The sequence below is a fragment of the Rattus rattus genome, chromosome 6 (genome assembly GCF_011064425.1).
Source record: "Rattus rattus isolate New Zealand chromosome 6, Rrattus_CSIRO_v1, whole genome shotgun sequence".
In the NCBI taxonomy this organism is placed as follows: Eukaryota; Metazoa; Chordata; class Mammalia; order Rodentia; family Muridae; genus Rattus; species Rattus rattus.
Genome location: NC_046159.1, coordinates 101237965 through 101253560, shown reverse-complemented (window position 1 = coordinate 101253560; position 15596 = coordinate 101237965). Strand labels below are relative to the sequence as shown.

Below are 15596 nucleotides of genomic sequence, written 5' to 3'. Positions count from 1 at the left end.
AAAAGTTATTTTCTATAAATCACCAACTTTCCATTTGCTCCTCTTTTTATGTGAGGGCTTCCCTCCCCCAACCTCCACACACAAGAAACTCGGTATCTTAAACCAAAACCCATGGCTCACTCATCTTTGTATTCTTCAAAGCATATTTTCATATGCATAAGCATGCTACCCACATAGCATGTGTTCAGGTGGTGCTATGGAATGCATGGCCCAGTTAACTCCACTTTAGAACTGTTAACTGGGAGGCAGAGGCAGATGGATCTCTGAGAGTTAGAGGCCAGCCTGGTCCAGGACAGCCAGGGCTGTTACACAGAGAAATCTTGTCTTAAGAGAACCCAAAAAAGCAAAATTGTAAACTGAATAACAACCACTCAAAAAGGTTTTTGAGTACTGGTTATATCCATCCTCCTTCCTCAGCCTCTTCATTACTGGGATCCAGGCTCGAGCCGCCCTATCTGGCTTACTTATTTTAGCTTCAGTTTGACTCTTACTATGTATTTCTTCCACAGACTTCAGATATCAATGCCTTTTTATTTTCACTAGAATTCTGGGAGGGTATTTCTGCTGGTCAGTGGTGGGGTACAAAAGGCAGAGGCAGGTGGATCTCTAGGAGTTTGAGGGCCTAGTCTACATAGTTCCAGACCAGCCAGGGTTACATAATGAGATCCTATTTCAAGCTAACCAGCCAATGAACAAAACCAAAAGAACAACACTGCTCACCCTAAAACAATCAAGGAGGCAGTGGTGTGGATTCAGTTTTTGGGCTGCAGTTTCCTGAATCTTATTCAAAGAAAACCTTGAACAAAAAGAAATGTTCCCAAATGGAAGGCAGAGGTATCAGAATGAAGAGGAAAGTTAATATATGAACCTGATTGTATGAAACGTGCTCTGAAATAGAATATCAGAAGTTGGATGCAGCGCAGTAACAGAAGGCATGTTTAGTATGCTAAATCCCTGGATTTGGGGTAGGAAGATGGCTCGATAGGTAAAGACCCTTGCCACCAAGGCCAAGCCTGACAACCTTGCGTTTGCTCCTGGGATTAACATTGTAGTAGAGTATCGCCTCTGAAAGCTGTCCTCTGGTCCCTACACTCCCGCTGTTACACAAAAATAAATGTTTCTGTCTTCTGGTTAGATTAAGCCCTACAAACCAAAAGGCCTGGTCACAAAGCAGAAGTTACAAGACTGAGGGAGGGGATTTCTGCTCTAAAGCATTGAATTATTACTCACATTGATTTTCTCGGTATTGAGTGTTTGAATTACAAATAGAAACATTTGGTAAGGACCAGATGCTTATCTTCTATAATTGTGTGACAGGGAAAGAAACCAATGCAGCCATGAAGAATACACAATTAGGCTAATCTGTTTTGTAAGGAAAGTTTTGTTTTTCCCCTCTTCCTTGTGGTACTGGGGATTGAACCCAGGGTCTTACCAGCACCAAACAAGTGCTCTGCCACTGACCTATATCCTTTCCCTTTTGTTTCCGTTTGGAAACAATCTCTGAGTTACATACAGGCCAGTTTGGTTTACATAGTCAGTTCTAATCCAGTCAGTTACATGGTGAGGACCTGTCTCAAACAGAAATCACAAACACTTCAACAGAATACTCAGCATTTTAGTGTACCTTTCTAAGAATGTGTTTCTCAGGATAATACTGTAGCTATAATAATGCGTCTGTCTAGAACATAGTTTGCAGTTTTCTATTTACATCAGTCTCCTTTTTAAAAAACATTTTTATGTATTTGATTGTTTTACCTCAATGTATGTACATATGTGTGCTTGGTGTCCTTAAAGGCCAGAAGAAAATACCAGTTCTGACGCTGGGGTTGGAGGGTGTGAGCTGCCGTAAGGATAATGGGAACGGAAGAGCCTAGGTCTTCAGGAGCCAGTGCTTTTCACTTCTCAGGCTCTCTCCAGTTCCTCTGTACAATTGCCAAAGGATGTCTGCAAGTAGTCGTTTGGGATTGTTTACAATTTAGTTTTTAACCCAGACATTGTGGCACATACCTACACCTAGAGTGGCTGAGGTAGGATGACAAGTTTCAGGGCAGTTTGAGCTACAGAGTTGAAGGAATAAATCATTTGTCCATTGTCAGCATGAGCTGCATTAGATAAACCTGGTTACAGATCTCGGATAAACAGGAGACACTAGGCCCCATAGTCCCTACTTGGGAGCTGGCTGCCTGTTAAGGCCCTTGCAGTTGATCACAGTGTTGAAATTCTACAGGCCAGCTGGGCTCACAAGTGGAAGAGAGAACCTTGGGCTCCAAGCAAAAGGGTGAGGAAATTGGAGAGGGGGGCAATATTAGAATTTGGGAAGAGATAAAAAGTGGAGAGACATGCAATTAGGCAATTTGAAAAACAAAACTCCAAACAACAGCTAAACTGTTTTATGCTAAGTTGGCAGCTCAATTGTTTTGCCTTTTGTGTCAGGGTAATGCTTAGCTTTTGCAGACTGAAAAATGTCTGTCCCTAACCTATGCTGAGTCTTCAGCATCCTCACTTTTTAAGACTATTTTCCTCATAACAGTAACACCTTGCCTCAAAAACAGTTTTTTTTTTTTTTGCTACTTGTTGACGATAACATGACTACAATTTGCATTGGCTCAATATGGAGTACTAATCTTGGGAACTGTGATTGTCCTTTCACATTATTTTACTATTATGGACTTGGCACTAGTTAAGGAATTTTAATTCAAAGCGTGTGCAATTATAATGAAACGGCAACAAAATATCCATAATTTCCCTCCTATTATCTAGAAAGTAGCGACGTATTAGCTTAAAAGAATCGCCAGTTTCTTTTTGCGCACCAGCTCTTTTTCAAAAAACCAGTAAGCAGCGGTGGCCTAGGTATTTCCCCTTGGCTCCTCTGGCCTCACGAGGCCGTTTATTCGGTCACCCACACTAGCTTTGAGGTGAAGAAATCAACTATGGATGGAAGGTCGCAGTTAGCAAGGCGTGGGAGTGCTGGGCGACAGTTAGCCGAGAACCCAGGCGGCTGTCCTCCTTCCCAGGCCCGTCGCGGAAACACTGCTCTGCATCATGGCCTGTCCCAAGCTCTCACTTGCCCAGATTCAAATCCAGACTAGCAGCTTCCAGCTGTCCTAAAGGTAGCAAAAGAGTCGGGATGCCTAATTTCCACTGTGTTGAGTTCGTTGATGTTTTTTCCTTTTCCTGAACCTGACATGTACCAGCTCGGGCACTGATGAGGGGCAGTGGCTTGAGGATAAGGTTAGGTGTCAGCGGCTCGGGCTTGCGATTCCGCCAGCCTCCGTCAGGAACGCACTAACCTTGGGAACTTCCGTCGAACTACTTACTCCGACTAGTTCTAAGCTTGGCACTTGCTAATTTGGGACCGGGCTGCGGGAGCGGCAAGCAAAAAACGCCTGGGGCCGAACAGGCTCCAGAGTCGGCTAAACGAGCAACATTCTCGCGAGACTTCGCCTCCGAGAGGGGCGGGGCAAGCAGGCGTGAACGCGCTCTGCAGCCGTTAGGGTGGGACCCTTAGCGGGAGGGGCAGGGCGGGGCGAAGCGAGCTGCCTAGCGATTGGCCGGACCCCCAGGGGAAACGACTAGGCGCGAGCAGCGTGCGCGCTCCCGTCGCGGTGGCGGCGGTGGCGAGCGGCGTCAGAGCTCACTAGGGGGGGTTTGACGGCTTCTGGCGGGTGTCGCTGTCGGGAGGAGGCGAGAGTCGGCTTAGTCTGTGTCGCGTTTGTCTCAGGAACCGGACGGAGAGTGAGGGCACGAGAGCTCTCTCTCGAGGTGGTTGCCATCTTCCACGTCCACGCCGCCGTGAGGAGCGCAGCCCGGACTCTCCACGACCCCTCCGACTCCCCACTTGCAGGCCTCGAGGCCGCAGCGGCCACCGAGACAGCGCCGCACCTCCCCCACCCCTTCCCCTCGTCCCCCGCCCGCCAGGGCCCGGCCGGTGCCCACCCCCGCCCGCCTGTCTGCCTGCCTGTCGGCCCGCCCGCCCGCTACGCCGCCGCCATGTCGGCGCAGGCCCAGATGCGCGCTATGCTGGACCAGTTAATGGGCACCTCTCGGGACGGTAAGTCGCTGCCAGAGCCCTGGGGGTGGGGGAGGGGCCGCTGCCGGAGAGGGGGGGAAGGCCTCTAAGGGAGCACATAGGTGCGCGCGTGCGGCCGAGTAAGGGGCTCCCAGATTGGTAGCGCGAGGTCCCCTGTCTTTCTTCTAGCCCAATCAGGGCTTGGCAGGCGGGCTTGGGGGCGGTGACCGCGCGGATTGGCGGGAACTCCTGCCAATGGGGCGAGGCGGGGCCTGGGCGCAGAAAGGAGAGTTTGTGCTTTTTGCTGTTGACTTGGCGGGGCTGGCAGAGCCCAAGTCTGTTTTGCGTAGTGGGGCGGTCAGTTATGACTACTGACTAGGGACCGGCAGAGCGCTAAGGTCTCCACCCCCAGCTCTAGCTCCTTTGCCCTGGGCTTTCGGATCACCCCTCGCCGCCGTCTTTAGAGTTTGGAGAAAAACACCCCCTCCCTCCCTGGTCTTAACGAAACCTTCACTACTAACCCCCAGTTCCAGGGACGCTTCATCGAGCCCTACAGAATCAACTTTTTTTTCGTGTGTGTGGAAAATCTGACCCAAACCATGGTTTCTTAAAGTGGGTGTGTTTGGCCCCATTTTGTAGAAGTGTTTAGGCACATTTTTTTTTTCCACCGAGAGACTTCCATTTTGTTAGGCCACTAATAAAGACTTTCTTCAGTAAGTATTGGCAAATTTTACATCTGCCAGAATCATTTTGGATATTTGATGCCCACTGAATTAGAATTGAAGAAAAGAAAGGGCTTTTAAAAGTGCAGTTAGATTAGAATCCATATAGGAAGTTATTTGTGTGTTGGGTTATCCTTTGTTTTTTAAAATGATGAAATGTTGCTTTTCGGATAATTAAAAGTGTACTTTCAAATTAAAGTTCAGCACTTTCTTAAAAAACAAGACCAAGACCAAATCCTGACTTGTAAAACTCGTTTAGGCAAGTTTCTTAGCGATTTAAATCCTTTTTTTTTTGACAAGTTTGGCTTACAAGAAAAGACATGCGTAAATTTAGCTTAACTGTAAATCCTGTTGAATTTTATTGATTTCTTTGCGGAAAAATACGGGAGATTATACCTATCTCAACTCTTTAGCAATACTTTAAACAGCTTTCAGGGTACGGTTAAGGTCTAATAAAAAACTCACCGGGAACTTTTCCTAATAGAACATTGAGCCAAATACGGGTGGATAACAGATTTATTGTGTAGAGAAGAGGGTAAAAAAAATGGAAAGAAAGTAATATTTGTGTGTAGTAAGTAATCCCTTGAAAGTTAACTAATTAAAAACACCACTGGAATAACCTAACCTTTCATGTTTGGGTAAGAATGTTTATAATTGCACCACGGCTTAACTTTCTTCCTTTGCCATTATAAGTGAGAATATTTAGAAGGGGCTTCATACGGGAACCTAACAGTTCAATCTTTGTAATAACATTTTAGAAATTTTTAAGGCTTACTTTATGTAGTCCTTTTAATTTGGATTGATACCATTATTGGTATCTTCTGCATAGATAGGAGGATTTCCTTATATATTACTTGGAGGTTAGTTGGATCAAGGTAATTATGACCTGACAATTTTCTGATAGCAGCCCCCTCTAGTATTACAAAACTGAACTGTTAAATATGTAGTATATTTATAAAATTCTCTATGTGGTATCAACAGGAACTGGATTCTTAAATTTTTAATTATTTAACTTTATATTCCTATCTCTGTCCCTGAATTTTTTTTAATCCTTCAGTTGAACTTAAAAATGAACTTATATTTATGAGTAAAACAATAGTATTTAGTGGAAGTGATTTGATTTCAGTGTTGTATTGATTTAGAAGAAACATCAATTCTGCCTTGGTAGAATGCTGAGGTAGGAGAATTTCAGTGAGTTCAAGGCTACCCTAGGCTTTATAGTTCCAGGCTAGCCTGAGTTAAGGCAAGACCCTGCCCTCAAGCAAAAATAATAAAGAACAATTACTTTTATGGAAAAGTGGACAAAAGTGATGAATGTTAGCTGGGTGTTGTGCAGTGAGACCCCTAGTTCAATAAAACAAAAAGCCTTTTTTTAAGGTTCCAATTAGTTCCTTCATATATGTAAAATAACATAGTATGTTTCCTTCTTTTTAGATATTTAATGAATTTGTAATTCAGGACCTTGAAATAAAAGCAGAATTACTTTTCTTTTTTGGTATACAGTAAACAAAATTATCCAAGGATAGGAGAACATAGGTATATCACTGAGAAGCACTATCTAATTTGAACCACATAGTGGCAAACCTTGTGTCACACACATGGGACAGTTTACCAAAAATGTTGTTGTTTAAGAGGTGGAATTGGGGACCCAGAAAGTGGGAGAGAGATGGAAAAGGTAGGTAAGCGTGGGTATTTAAAGGAGCTTTGGTTATTGTTTGACCCTGCAGACTTAACTATAAAAGGAGCCCAGACTATTTTGGGTAGTGGTGCCTTAAGTGGCAGTTGCCCCCTTAACAGTATTGTATTTGTGAAGGAATCTGAAACAATAAAGAAATTCTGGGGTTCTGGGAAGATGTTGCTCCCCCTTTCCAAATATTCCCCACCCTCACTTTTCTAAAATAAAAGTTTTTAATTCTTTTTTAAATTACTTGGAGATTTAAGTCTGTTGGTTAAGTGTATCATCCGTTACTTAAATCAGCTAATCATTTAAGTGACTTAAACCTCACTAGAAACCTTAGGAATAGGAATTATGGAGGTAGTAAAATAGATAACTTGGATTACCGGGCACTTCAAGAAAGGACAGTCCATGATGTGTGGAAGGGCTTGGGACAGTGAGAAGAGCAACTTGGTGGCATTGGGAGGTTGGGCATTGGGAGGGTGATCAGGTGGGAGAGATGCTTAAGGAAGATGGGAGGGCCAAAGACAAACTTTGCCTTCTTTGCAATTTTGCCTAGGGCCCTGGTGGTGGCAACCGCCTGTGTGCCACTGAAAATCGTGCCGATGCCTGGCATACTGCATAAATGGAAGCAGGGTACCGCGTGAGTTGAAACATTGGTCACACTATATAAAGTTTGTATATGTGAATCAGTGTAACTCAATCCCATGTAACTGGGGGTCTGTCTATATTTGGAATTTTCTAATAAGACGTAAGTTAAGGAAAAGAACACTGGGCTGAGACTCAGGAGACCTGGTTTCTAATTAGAAGCTTGGGTAAGTCACATAACCTTTTTGCCTCAAATTAAATCTTATAATTTGTCATATGAGAATCCAAATAGTTTTCTGTTACACTAAAAATGTTGAATAAATATAATTTTTCTTTGAAAAAAATCACCCATTACTAGTATTTTAATCTCAAGTTTAAAATTAATTACATTAAAAAAGTTTTTTTTTGTCTTAGAAAAGAGAGGGGTAATTAATTTGTTTTCCCTGAGCATATTCTAGATTGTAACAGATAATATAGGAAATTTTAAGAAACATTTTGAGAATTGTCTTTGTGACAGTTGAGAGAAAGCACTCTAGTGCCCTCAGATGGACCATGGTCGTTTTGACTAGATTGGATTAATTGTAAGAATATCCCTTGGTGTAAATCATCTTTGTGAGCACATAGTTTAGTTATGAATATCTGGCTGTGATTCCAGAAAGATTTAGGAATGCACAACTAGTGTAAATTAAACAAAATTGACGTGGGTTGGAACACTAGCACCTCTGGAGTGATAGGGATCAAGCTCCAGGCTTTGCATATGCTAGGGGAGCTCTGAACCACTAAACTATATACCCTTAGGCCTAGGACCTGGACCTAGATTACATCTTAAAGTTTGAAGTTTAGAAGGTTGTTCTAAGGGTACCATGCTTTTAAAAATTGTTTTTATGGGAGCACAAACCACTTCTGAATGGTTAAAATGAACCAGGAATGATAGTGTATCTTCAACTGTGCCTTGGAAACCAACCCGTAGACCCAGAGTGTAGATCATAGAAATAAAATTGTATGGTATCATCCATGTTGGTAGGTAACTTTGAGCAGACAAGTTACCTACAGCTGGGGATGTATCTTAGTGGTGGAGTGCTTTTGTAGCATGTGCAATGACCTGAAAAATCCAATCTTTAGTACCACAACCCTTCCTCCTAACTTCTCAGAGTGACAAAAGGCACCCTAATGGCTCTATATCCTATTAGGAATGTCGGCCAATGTTCCTGGAATAGTATAGATCATTATTCTTGTGTGTGGGGCTCTCCTCTGATCCTACCTAGCATTTGGCTGTGGAGACAAAGAGCATCAGGAGTGTCCCACACACAGCTACATAGTTAATTTGAGGCTACCCTTGGCAGCATGAGACACCGTATCAAAAGCCAAATCAACAAAACACCAAAAACATACATAAAAATTTTTAGATAATTTTAGCTATTTGGAATAGTAATATTACTTAGCTATAGGATACTTCCTCAGTTAATAATACAGGATGCTAATCTTAACTGCTAACCAGTTATGTAGTGTATGATAACAAAAGATTGAAAGAATAGTCATTTTAGGTAATAACCTTGGAAAATACAGTTCAGAAAGTAATTTACCCATTCCTAATACAAGTTTAGAAATACATAACTGATACATCTACATCTGGTTAGGACACTACTACAAAATTATTGAATCAAAGATTTCAAGTAGTGTTTTTTCCCCCCTGTGGGTCTATCTTCATTGTAAAATCACCTTTATTGTAACTTGTGTTTCTTCACTTGCCATCAGCACACATACTCACTTAATTTTCTTCTTATCTTAATGAATTATACCTTTGGTTAGTTGTAAGCAATTCTTTTATTATACTTGGCTCATTTCATTTTAAGCAAAAGAGGTATGTATAGCCTTTAATGTACAAGCATACATTTTAAAAAATATTATAATGAGATATTTCTTAGTCTAGAGCATGTACATATAAGGCCAAATAGTTTTCATGTGTGTCTGTAACCATTTGATTTTTGTCAGTGTTCAGGCATCTCCAAAACATTGGAAAAACTCTTGTTAGCACTTGAATAGTGAACCAGTTAAAGTTTCCCCCTCATTTTGTATTTGAATTCTAAATAATATTTCTATCTACAGAGCAGCCCAGAAAACAATAAAAATCTCACCTCATACAACCCTGTTATCTTGGAATTTCTGCAGTTGTTTAGCATTCCTCAAGTAAGCCTATGTTTTTTAGACTATTTCAGGTAAAAAAAAGAAAGAAAGAAACAGAAGACAAATTATTTTTTGTGTATGTATAAGCACTGTAAGTGGCAAGTATGTTTTTAGTTAAAGTAGGATGTCAGCTAAAGATAAAATGTGTTCAGAATAGGGACTTCAAAAGCAAGTAGATCTTAGGGTCATGCTCAGGTTCATTGAATCAGGTTCAGTACCGTGCTTCTTACAGTGAGACTTAAAGTTGCTTAGGGTTCAGATGAGCAGTGGGCTGAGTACTTACATAGGCAGATGGCTTAACTACTAAACGAAGGTTGGTGAGTGTGGTAAGACTAGAAAAAATGAGATAGTTGCTTCTTAATGAGCTTCCAGCTGGGCATGGTGACCCACACTTGTAATCCCATTGAGAGACTTAAGCAGGAGTATCTAGAATTCCAGACTAGGCTACAGAGTTAAGAGCCTGTCTCAAACAAAAAATGAAATTGCAAACATGGAAGGATTACTTTTGTAATCCTAGCATTCTACCATTTGGGAGGCTGAAGCAGGAAGATGATGAGTTTTGAGGTCAGCATAGGTTTCAAAGGAAAAAAAAAAGATTTGTGAGGCAGTTCAGAGCTGCTACTTTTGAGGAAATTTAAACAGGACTATCCACCCTAATCAGTCTTTGAAGAAATTGTATACTAAGAAGACGAAAGAAGTTGGATCATCTTATTGGAAAAAAAATGAGGGAGTGAAACAGGGTAAGTTTCTGAGAATAATCTTAACAGCTTTAGCACCTAGAGAAAAACCAATCTGTTCCTTTTTGGGTATGTATGAGTGTGGGTCTATGCATGCAGGTATGTATATGTTAGAGGTAAATGAACAGTTTCTGGTATTGTCCCACTCACCAGTGACCTGGGATCTGTGTCTGTCTATGCAGGCTAGCATTACAAGTGTGTACCACTGTGAATAACTTTTTTTTCCACATGGGTCCTAGGGCTCAAACTTGGGTACAAGCAAAGCATTTTAGCAATGAAGTTAATTGCTCCAGCTGTTTGTTTTATGCTTGTCTTGGAACTCCTGACTCAAGCAATTCCTAACCTTAGCTTCCCAAGTTGCTGGGACAATAGGCATGCACTATTGTTCTACTCCTGTTCTTTTGGGTTTAAATGATCATTTACTAGCAGCTGCTTAGGTAGAAATGGAAAGGCAAGACTAAAATATAAAATAGATTTATCAATTTTGTAGGCTTATTGAGGACATAGAGGAAAGTAGTTTTTAAAGAATTAAAATTTATGAGGCTGTAGAGATGGCTCAGTGGTTAAGAGCACTGTCTGCTCTTCCAGAGGACCTGAGTTTAATTCCCAACAACTGCATGGTGGCTCACGAACATCTGTTATTGGATCCGGATGCCCTCTTCTGGTGTGTCTGAAGACAGCTACAGTGTATTCATATATAAAGTTTACATCATGTTTTTGTTTTAGCTGAATAACTTAACAAGTCAAAGGCATCAGAAAGTAATTTCAATTGAATGTCATATCTTGTTTCTTAACATTGGCCAGAGAAAGAACTTATTTTTTTTGTAGAAAACACTTTATTGACCCATATGTTTTAATTTAGTTGTGAACCATGTACAACTGATGTTTGACCTATTTGACTCAACGTGAAAAGAATTTAACCAGCTGCCCTTGCTGACTCTTTTATCCTGTCTCAAGAATATGGTAAATTGTTTGTTTTTATTTTCTTGAGACCTCAGATTTCTGTAGGCCTCAGTTTTATATTTTAAGAGTTAAACTATCCAAAGCTTTGCTTTTCAGTTAGGCAAGGTGGATATTTATGGAAGATACATACCGTACCAGCTTTTGTGTTGTATTCTGTTCTGCTGTCTATATATTATGCCCTTTGCAGTTAGTGCTTGAAGATGTTTCAAATAAAGGTTTAGTAGCTTTTATAAATTTATTTTTAGAAATATCCCAGGATGACCTTCAACTTCTGATCTTCTTGTCTCGAGAATGCTAGAATTATAGGATGGGCTATCTCATCTAATCTGATGTTTACTTGGTATCAAACTGAGGGTTTCATGCATGCTGGATAAAACACTCTATGAATAAACACTCATTTGGCCAGATATAATGTCTCTAGCTGTAATTCTGCCTAGGGAGTGGCTGAGGCAGGAGAGTTTCAGTGTTTGAGACCAGCTGGGCTATAGAATGAGATTGTCTCAAACTCTAAACCTCACACCCCCCAAATAGGAAAATGTTGGCTACTGTTCTGTGTCACAGTGTGTCCCAGACTAGCAACAGTTGCATTCCTGTACTCAGTTAAATGCTGATTCTTGAGATGTATGCCAACAATTAGGTTTAAGAAAGTCTGTGGATTCCTTCCTTCCTTCCTTTTTTTTTCCCTCGGAGCTGGGGGCCGAACCCAGGGCCTTGCGTCTTCCTTCCTTTTTAAAACATTTTTATTTTTAGTATAGAGTAGAGTTTATTTAGGGCATGGGGAGGGAGGTTGTGGGGGTAAGAGGGAGGGAGGGGAGGAGAGGAGAGGAGTTGAGGCCTTTAGGAGAGACAGGTTATGTGTACTTGAAGAGAGGGAGAAGAGGGTAAAGGAACAGGAGCAAGAGGAGAAGAGAGCAAGAGCCTTTGTTTACTTGAGATGTTGTTTTAGTTTTTTTGAGTGATACTGGACCTTCTTAAGTAAACTAGGCTGTCCTGGAGCTGGGAGCCAGCTCTTCTGTCCTGAGTGCTGACATTAAAAGCATTTGGACCTTGCTTAGCTCTCAGTTTCGATGCATACTGACATTTCAAGAAGCCCCGTTGTAGATAAATGTTTCCTACCCTTACTTTTGCTTGTTTGTTTGTTTGTTTCCTAGTATTACTTTTTTTGATTTTTCCAGACAGGGCTGTCCTGAAATTTGTGCTGTAGACCAAATTGGCCTTGAACTCCAAAGATCCACCTTTCTCTGCTTCCTGAGTCCTGGGCATTAAAGGCATGCACCACCATTACCAAAAATACTTAATATTTTTTGTCAACTAACTTTCTAAATATGTTTTGTGTGTGTGTGCACACAGGTTTTTGGTGGAGTGTTGCTGAGTATTGGACCCATGGTCTTCTACAAAACTAGGCAAGCACTGTACTACCTGTGCTATATTCCAGCACTTGGTATTTTATAAGGTTTCAGTATATATACCAAGCTGGCCTTTATCATCCTCTGTAGCTCTAGGCAGACTTTGAAATTGTGGTCCTGCTTCTTCAAGGAGTTGGCATTACAGCTTGTGCTTAAATTAATTTTAAAAAGACACTTGTACTGCCATAAAAATAAATACAAATAGGACATGTTATAATGATACAACTAATAGAACTAGACTCCTTTACTTTTCTTTCTTTCTTTCTTTCTTTCTTTCTTTCTTTCTTTCTTTCTTTCTTTTCTTTCTTTCTTCCTCTCTCTTTCTTTCTTCCTCCCTCTCTCTCTCTCTCTCTCTCTCTCTCTCTCTCTCTCTCTTTCTTTCTTTCTTTCTTTCTTTCTTTCTTTCTTTCTTTCTTTCTTGGCGAGACAGGATGTCACAATATAACCCTGGCTAGCCTGGAACTCTAAATGTAGGACAGGCTAGCCTCTACAGAGATTGTCAATTGCTGGGAATCAAGGGGGTACACCACCATGCCCAGCTTAGACCCTTGTCACTTAAAATTCCATATGCTTAAAGTTAGAGTTTGTCAGGTCAATATTAAAAAGATAATATTGCCAAGAAGAAACTTCTTCCCTGAGTTACTGTTTCTTACAATGTAGTAAGTATTTTGTTCATGAAATTGAATGATACCCCAAATCATCTTGTGTCAATTCCATGTTTTGGAAAAATATTGTTGTAGGTTTCCATTATAAGATGTAAAGTTACTTGCCAGTCCAGTGTGTATCCATTCCTATGAATAGAAATGACTAACTAGAAACAACAAAACTTGTGAAATAGAGAGTTCTTGGTCATTTCTTGGGAGATCATCTAGACCTGCAGAATGAAATTAGTTTATCTTGGTTTCTCATTTTTCCTTTATTGTTTTGGTTCATGAGAGCTACTAGTTCTTCAGGTTGTCAAAAACACAGTGACAATGTGAAATGAGAATGCAGCAGTAGAAACCCTGAGGAGAAACATGATTGTGATTTATGGACTAGAGAGGGATATATTTGCTAGGGAAGAGGTGTTTTATCTTAGACTCTAAATAGTATGGGAAGTTGTATCACAATTTAATTTGTAGTATTAGAGGGAGTAGTGACTACAGTGGTGTTTTGTCTTTTTTTTTTTTAAGTTTATTTGTATACGTATGCCTACTTGTTTGAATGTGCACCATGAGTATAGTGCCAGAAGAAGGCAGAAAGAGGCCCATGGAAGTGAAGTCACAGGCAGTGGATGACCAGCCTAATGTAGATGTCAAGAATCAAGTCTAAGTCCTCTGTAGGAGCATCCAAGTTCTTGTAACTGTTGAGCTATCTTTCCATTCCCCCACAGTAGTATTTTAATTGATTGTTGGTTGACATACTTTAGGGTGTAATTAATTGATAGCAGTTGAATTTCAACTACTTTTGGTATCCCCCAATTCTCATTCATATTCATTCATCCTCCCCCACCCCCCTCAGATAGGGTCTCTCTATGTAGTTCTGACTGCCCTGGAAATCCCTATATAGATGTTGTTTGACTCATTCCCAAAGACCTGCCTGCCTCTACTTCCCAAGTTCTTATTTTTCTTAGAAATTTGGTGTGTATTTGCTTCATTTCTTTGTCTGTCTTGTCTGTCTTACCCAAGCTGGTCTTGATTTTAGGTCATCTCCTGCCTCTGCCTTCTGCGTGCTTGGATCACAGGTATGAGCTACCAATAATCCCAGAGAGACAAAAAAACCTAATGTGTAAATATTTACAAAATAACATCTGTAAGTGACACATTCTTTTAGTACTGATAGTTATCTCATTTTGAAAACAAAACACCTATATGAATGAACAAGTAGTACCTTGTATATTTTGCTCATATTTTAAAGTGAATGGCGGAGTCCCCAGAGGTAGCTCTAGTGAATGTGATCTGTGTTCAGTACTACAGTTTCTCTGCTGTGCTGTTTTGTAGCTTTAAGGCTTACATATCCTTCCTGATGTGTGCTTTTTCATTTTATCTTGTCCTTAGGTTTCACTTGTTTTTTAGTACTCTCCTTTTTTTCTTTGTTGATTTTTGTTTGGGGATGTTTTCCTTGATGATGTTTATAGTTATTTTGAACAGTTGGGGACTTGCTTGTTTTAGGAGACAGGGTTTTACTATGCTTGAAACAGCCTCAGGAATGCTTGGATTAGGGGTGAGCCCTACCACACACCCCTCTTTGGGAGTCTTTTTAATGAATAATCAGCTAATGTATCATCTTTGGTTCTTTTCACCTATTTCTTAAGATGGCCTTTAATGTGGATGAGGTGCTTGCTGCACATCTGTAATTCCAGCAGTTGAGAAGCTGAGGCAGAAAAATCATAAGTTTTAGCTAACTTAGTCTACATAGTGAGATACCCCATCTCAAAAGAAAAAAACAATTAAAAGAATGAGGAAAAAAAACCATAGCTTCTATTGCTTCTAATTTTGTATGTAGAAAAAAACTCTGGATAGAAGGCACCAAATAACCAGAGTACAAGTGTTACTGTATCAGAATTGAACTGCAATTCTGTGTCAAAATAAAGGTAAGCAGGCTAATTTTTGACATGCATGTTAAATTCTGCATAACCTTATTAAATATTTTGAGTCAAGGTCTCATTCTATAGCTCTCTTCAGTCTGGTCTAGAACTCACTATGTAGTACCACTGGCTTCAAGCTTACTGGCAGTCCTGCCTTAGTCTCCCAGATTCTGAGGCTGCAGGCATGAGGCACCCTGCCTAGTTTTGTATTAACTTACTTTTCCAATTCTAAGGCAATACTTTAGGTTCTTGTAATGTCTCTCTTTAAGTCTGAGAAGTATGCTGATGAAAAAACTCCTGAAGTAGTTGTCCACAAGAAATGAAATGGCACAAATTTTTGCTAGACCCTTTGCTTTGGGTAATGAGAGAAGACAAGGTTGGAGCATAGCTTTGGGATGTAGCTTCTGTTTTTATATTTTCATCATTGCTATTCTGTTAGCATCTTACAGTTGCCTTTTCTCCAGCTTAATTTTTTTTTTTTTTTTGGTTCTTTTTTTTCGGAGCTGGGGACCGAACCCAGGGCCTTGCGCTTCCTAGGCAAGCGCTCTACCACTGAGCTAAATTCCCAACCCCAGCTTAATTTTTTTAATATAATTTTGTTACATAAGTGATTTAGATTTTAAAAGTTTGTAAAATATCAATAGTATTTGATTATATCCAATAGCACTGACATTACTAGCTAGGTGTGGTGGTACATGCTTGTAATTCCAATACTGGAGAAGTGAGGCAGGAGGATTATGAGTTCG

The 15596-nt window shown here is 40.6% G+C and overlaps 1 protein-coding gene across 6 annotated transcripts in view; it reads left to right on the top strand.

The window, feature by feature from the left end:
* The first annotated feature begins 3589 nt into the window (after positions 1 to 3589).
* LOC116903941 (putative RNA-binding protein Luc7-like 2) overlaps positions 3590 to 15596 on the top strand; it is a 57429-nt gene continuing 45422 nt past the window's right edge. For 2 of the 6 annotated variants that reach the window (XM_032906727.1, XM_032906723.1), the window contains exon 1: positions 3590 to 4051. In XM_032906727.1, the coding sequence (XP_032762618.1) occupies positions 3991 to 4051 (61 nt within the window). In that variant the 5' untranslated portion in view covers positions 3590 to 3990. Of the gene's footprint in view, positions 4052 to 6965; positions 7050 to 10674; positions 10879 to 15596 lie in introns of those variants that run through there. The other 4 variants (XM_032906731.1, XM_032906726.1, XM_032906729.1 and 1 more) reach the window with 4 other exon arrangements.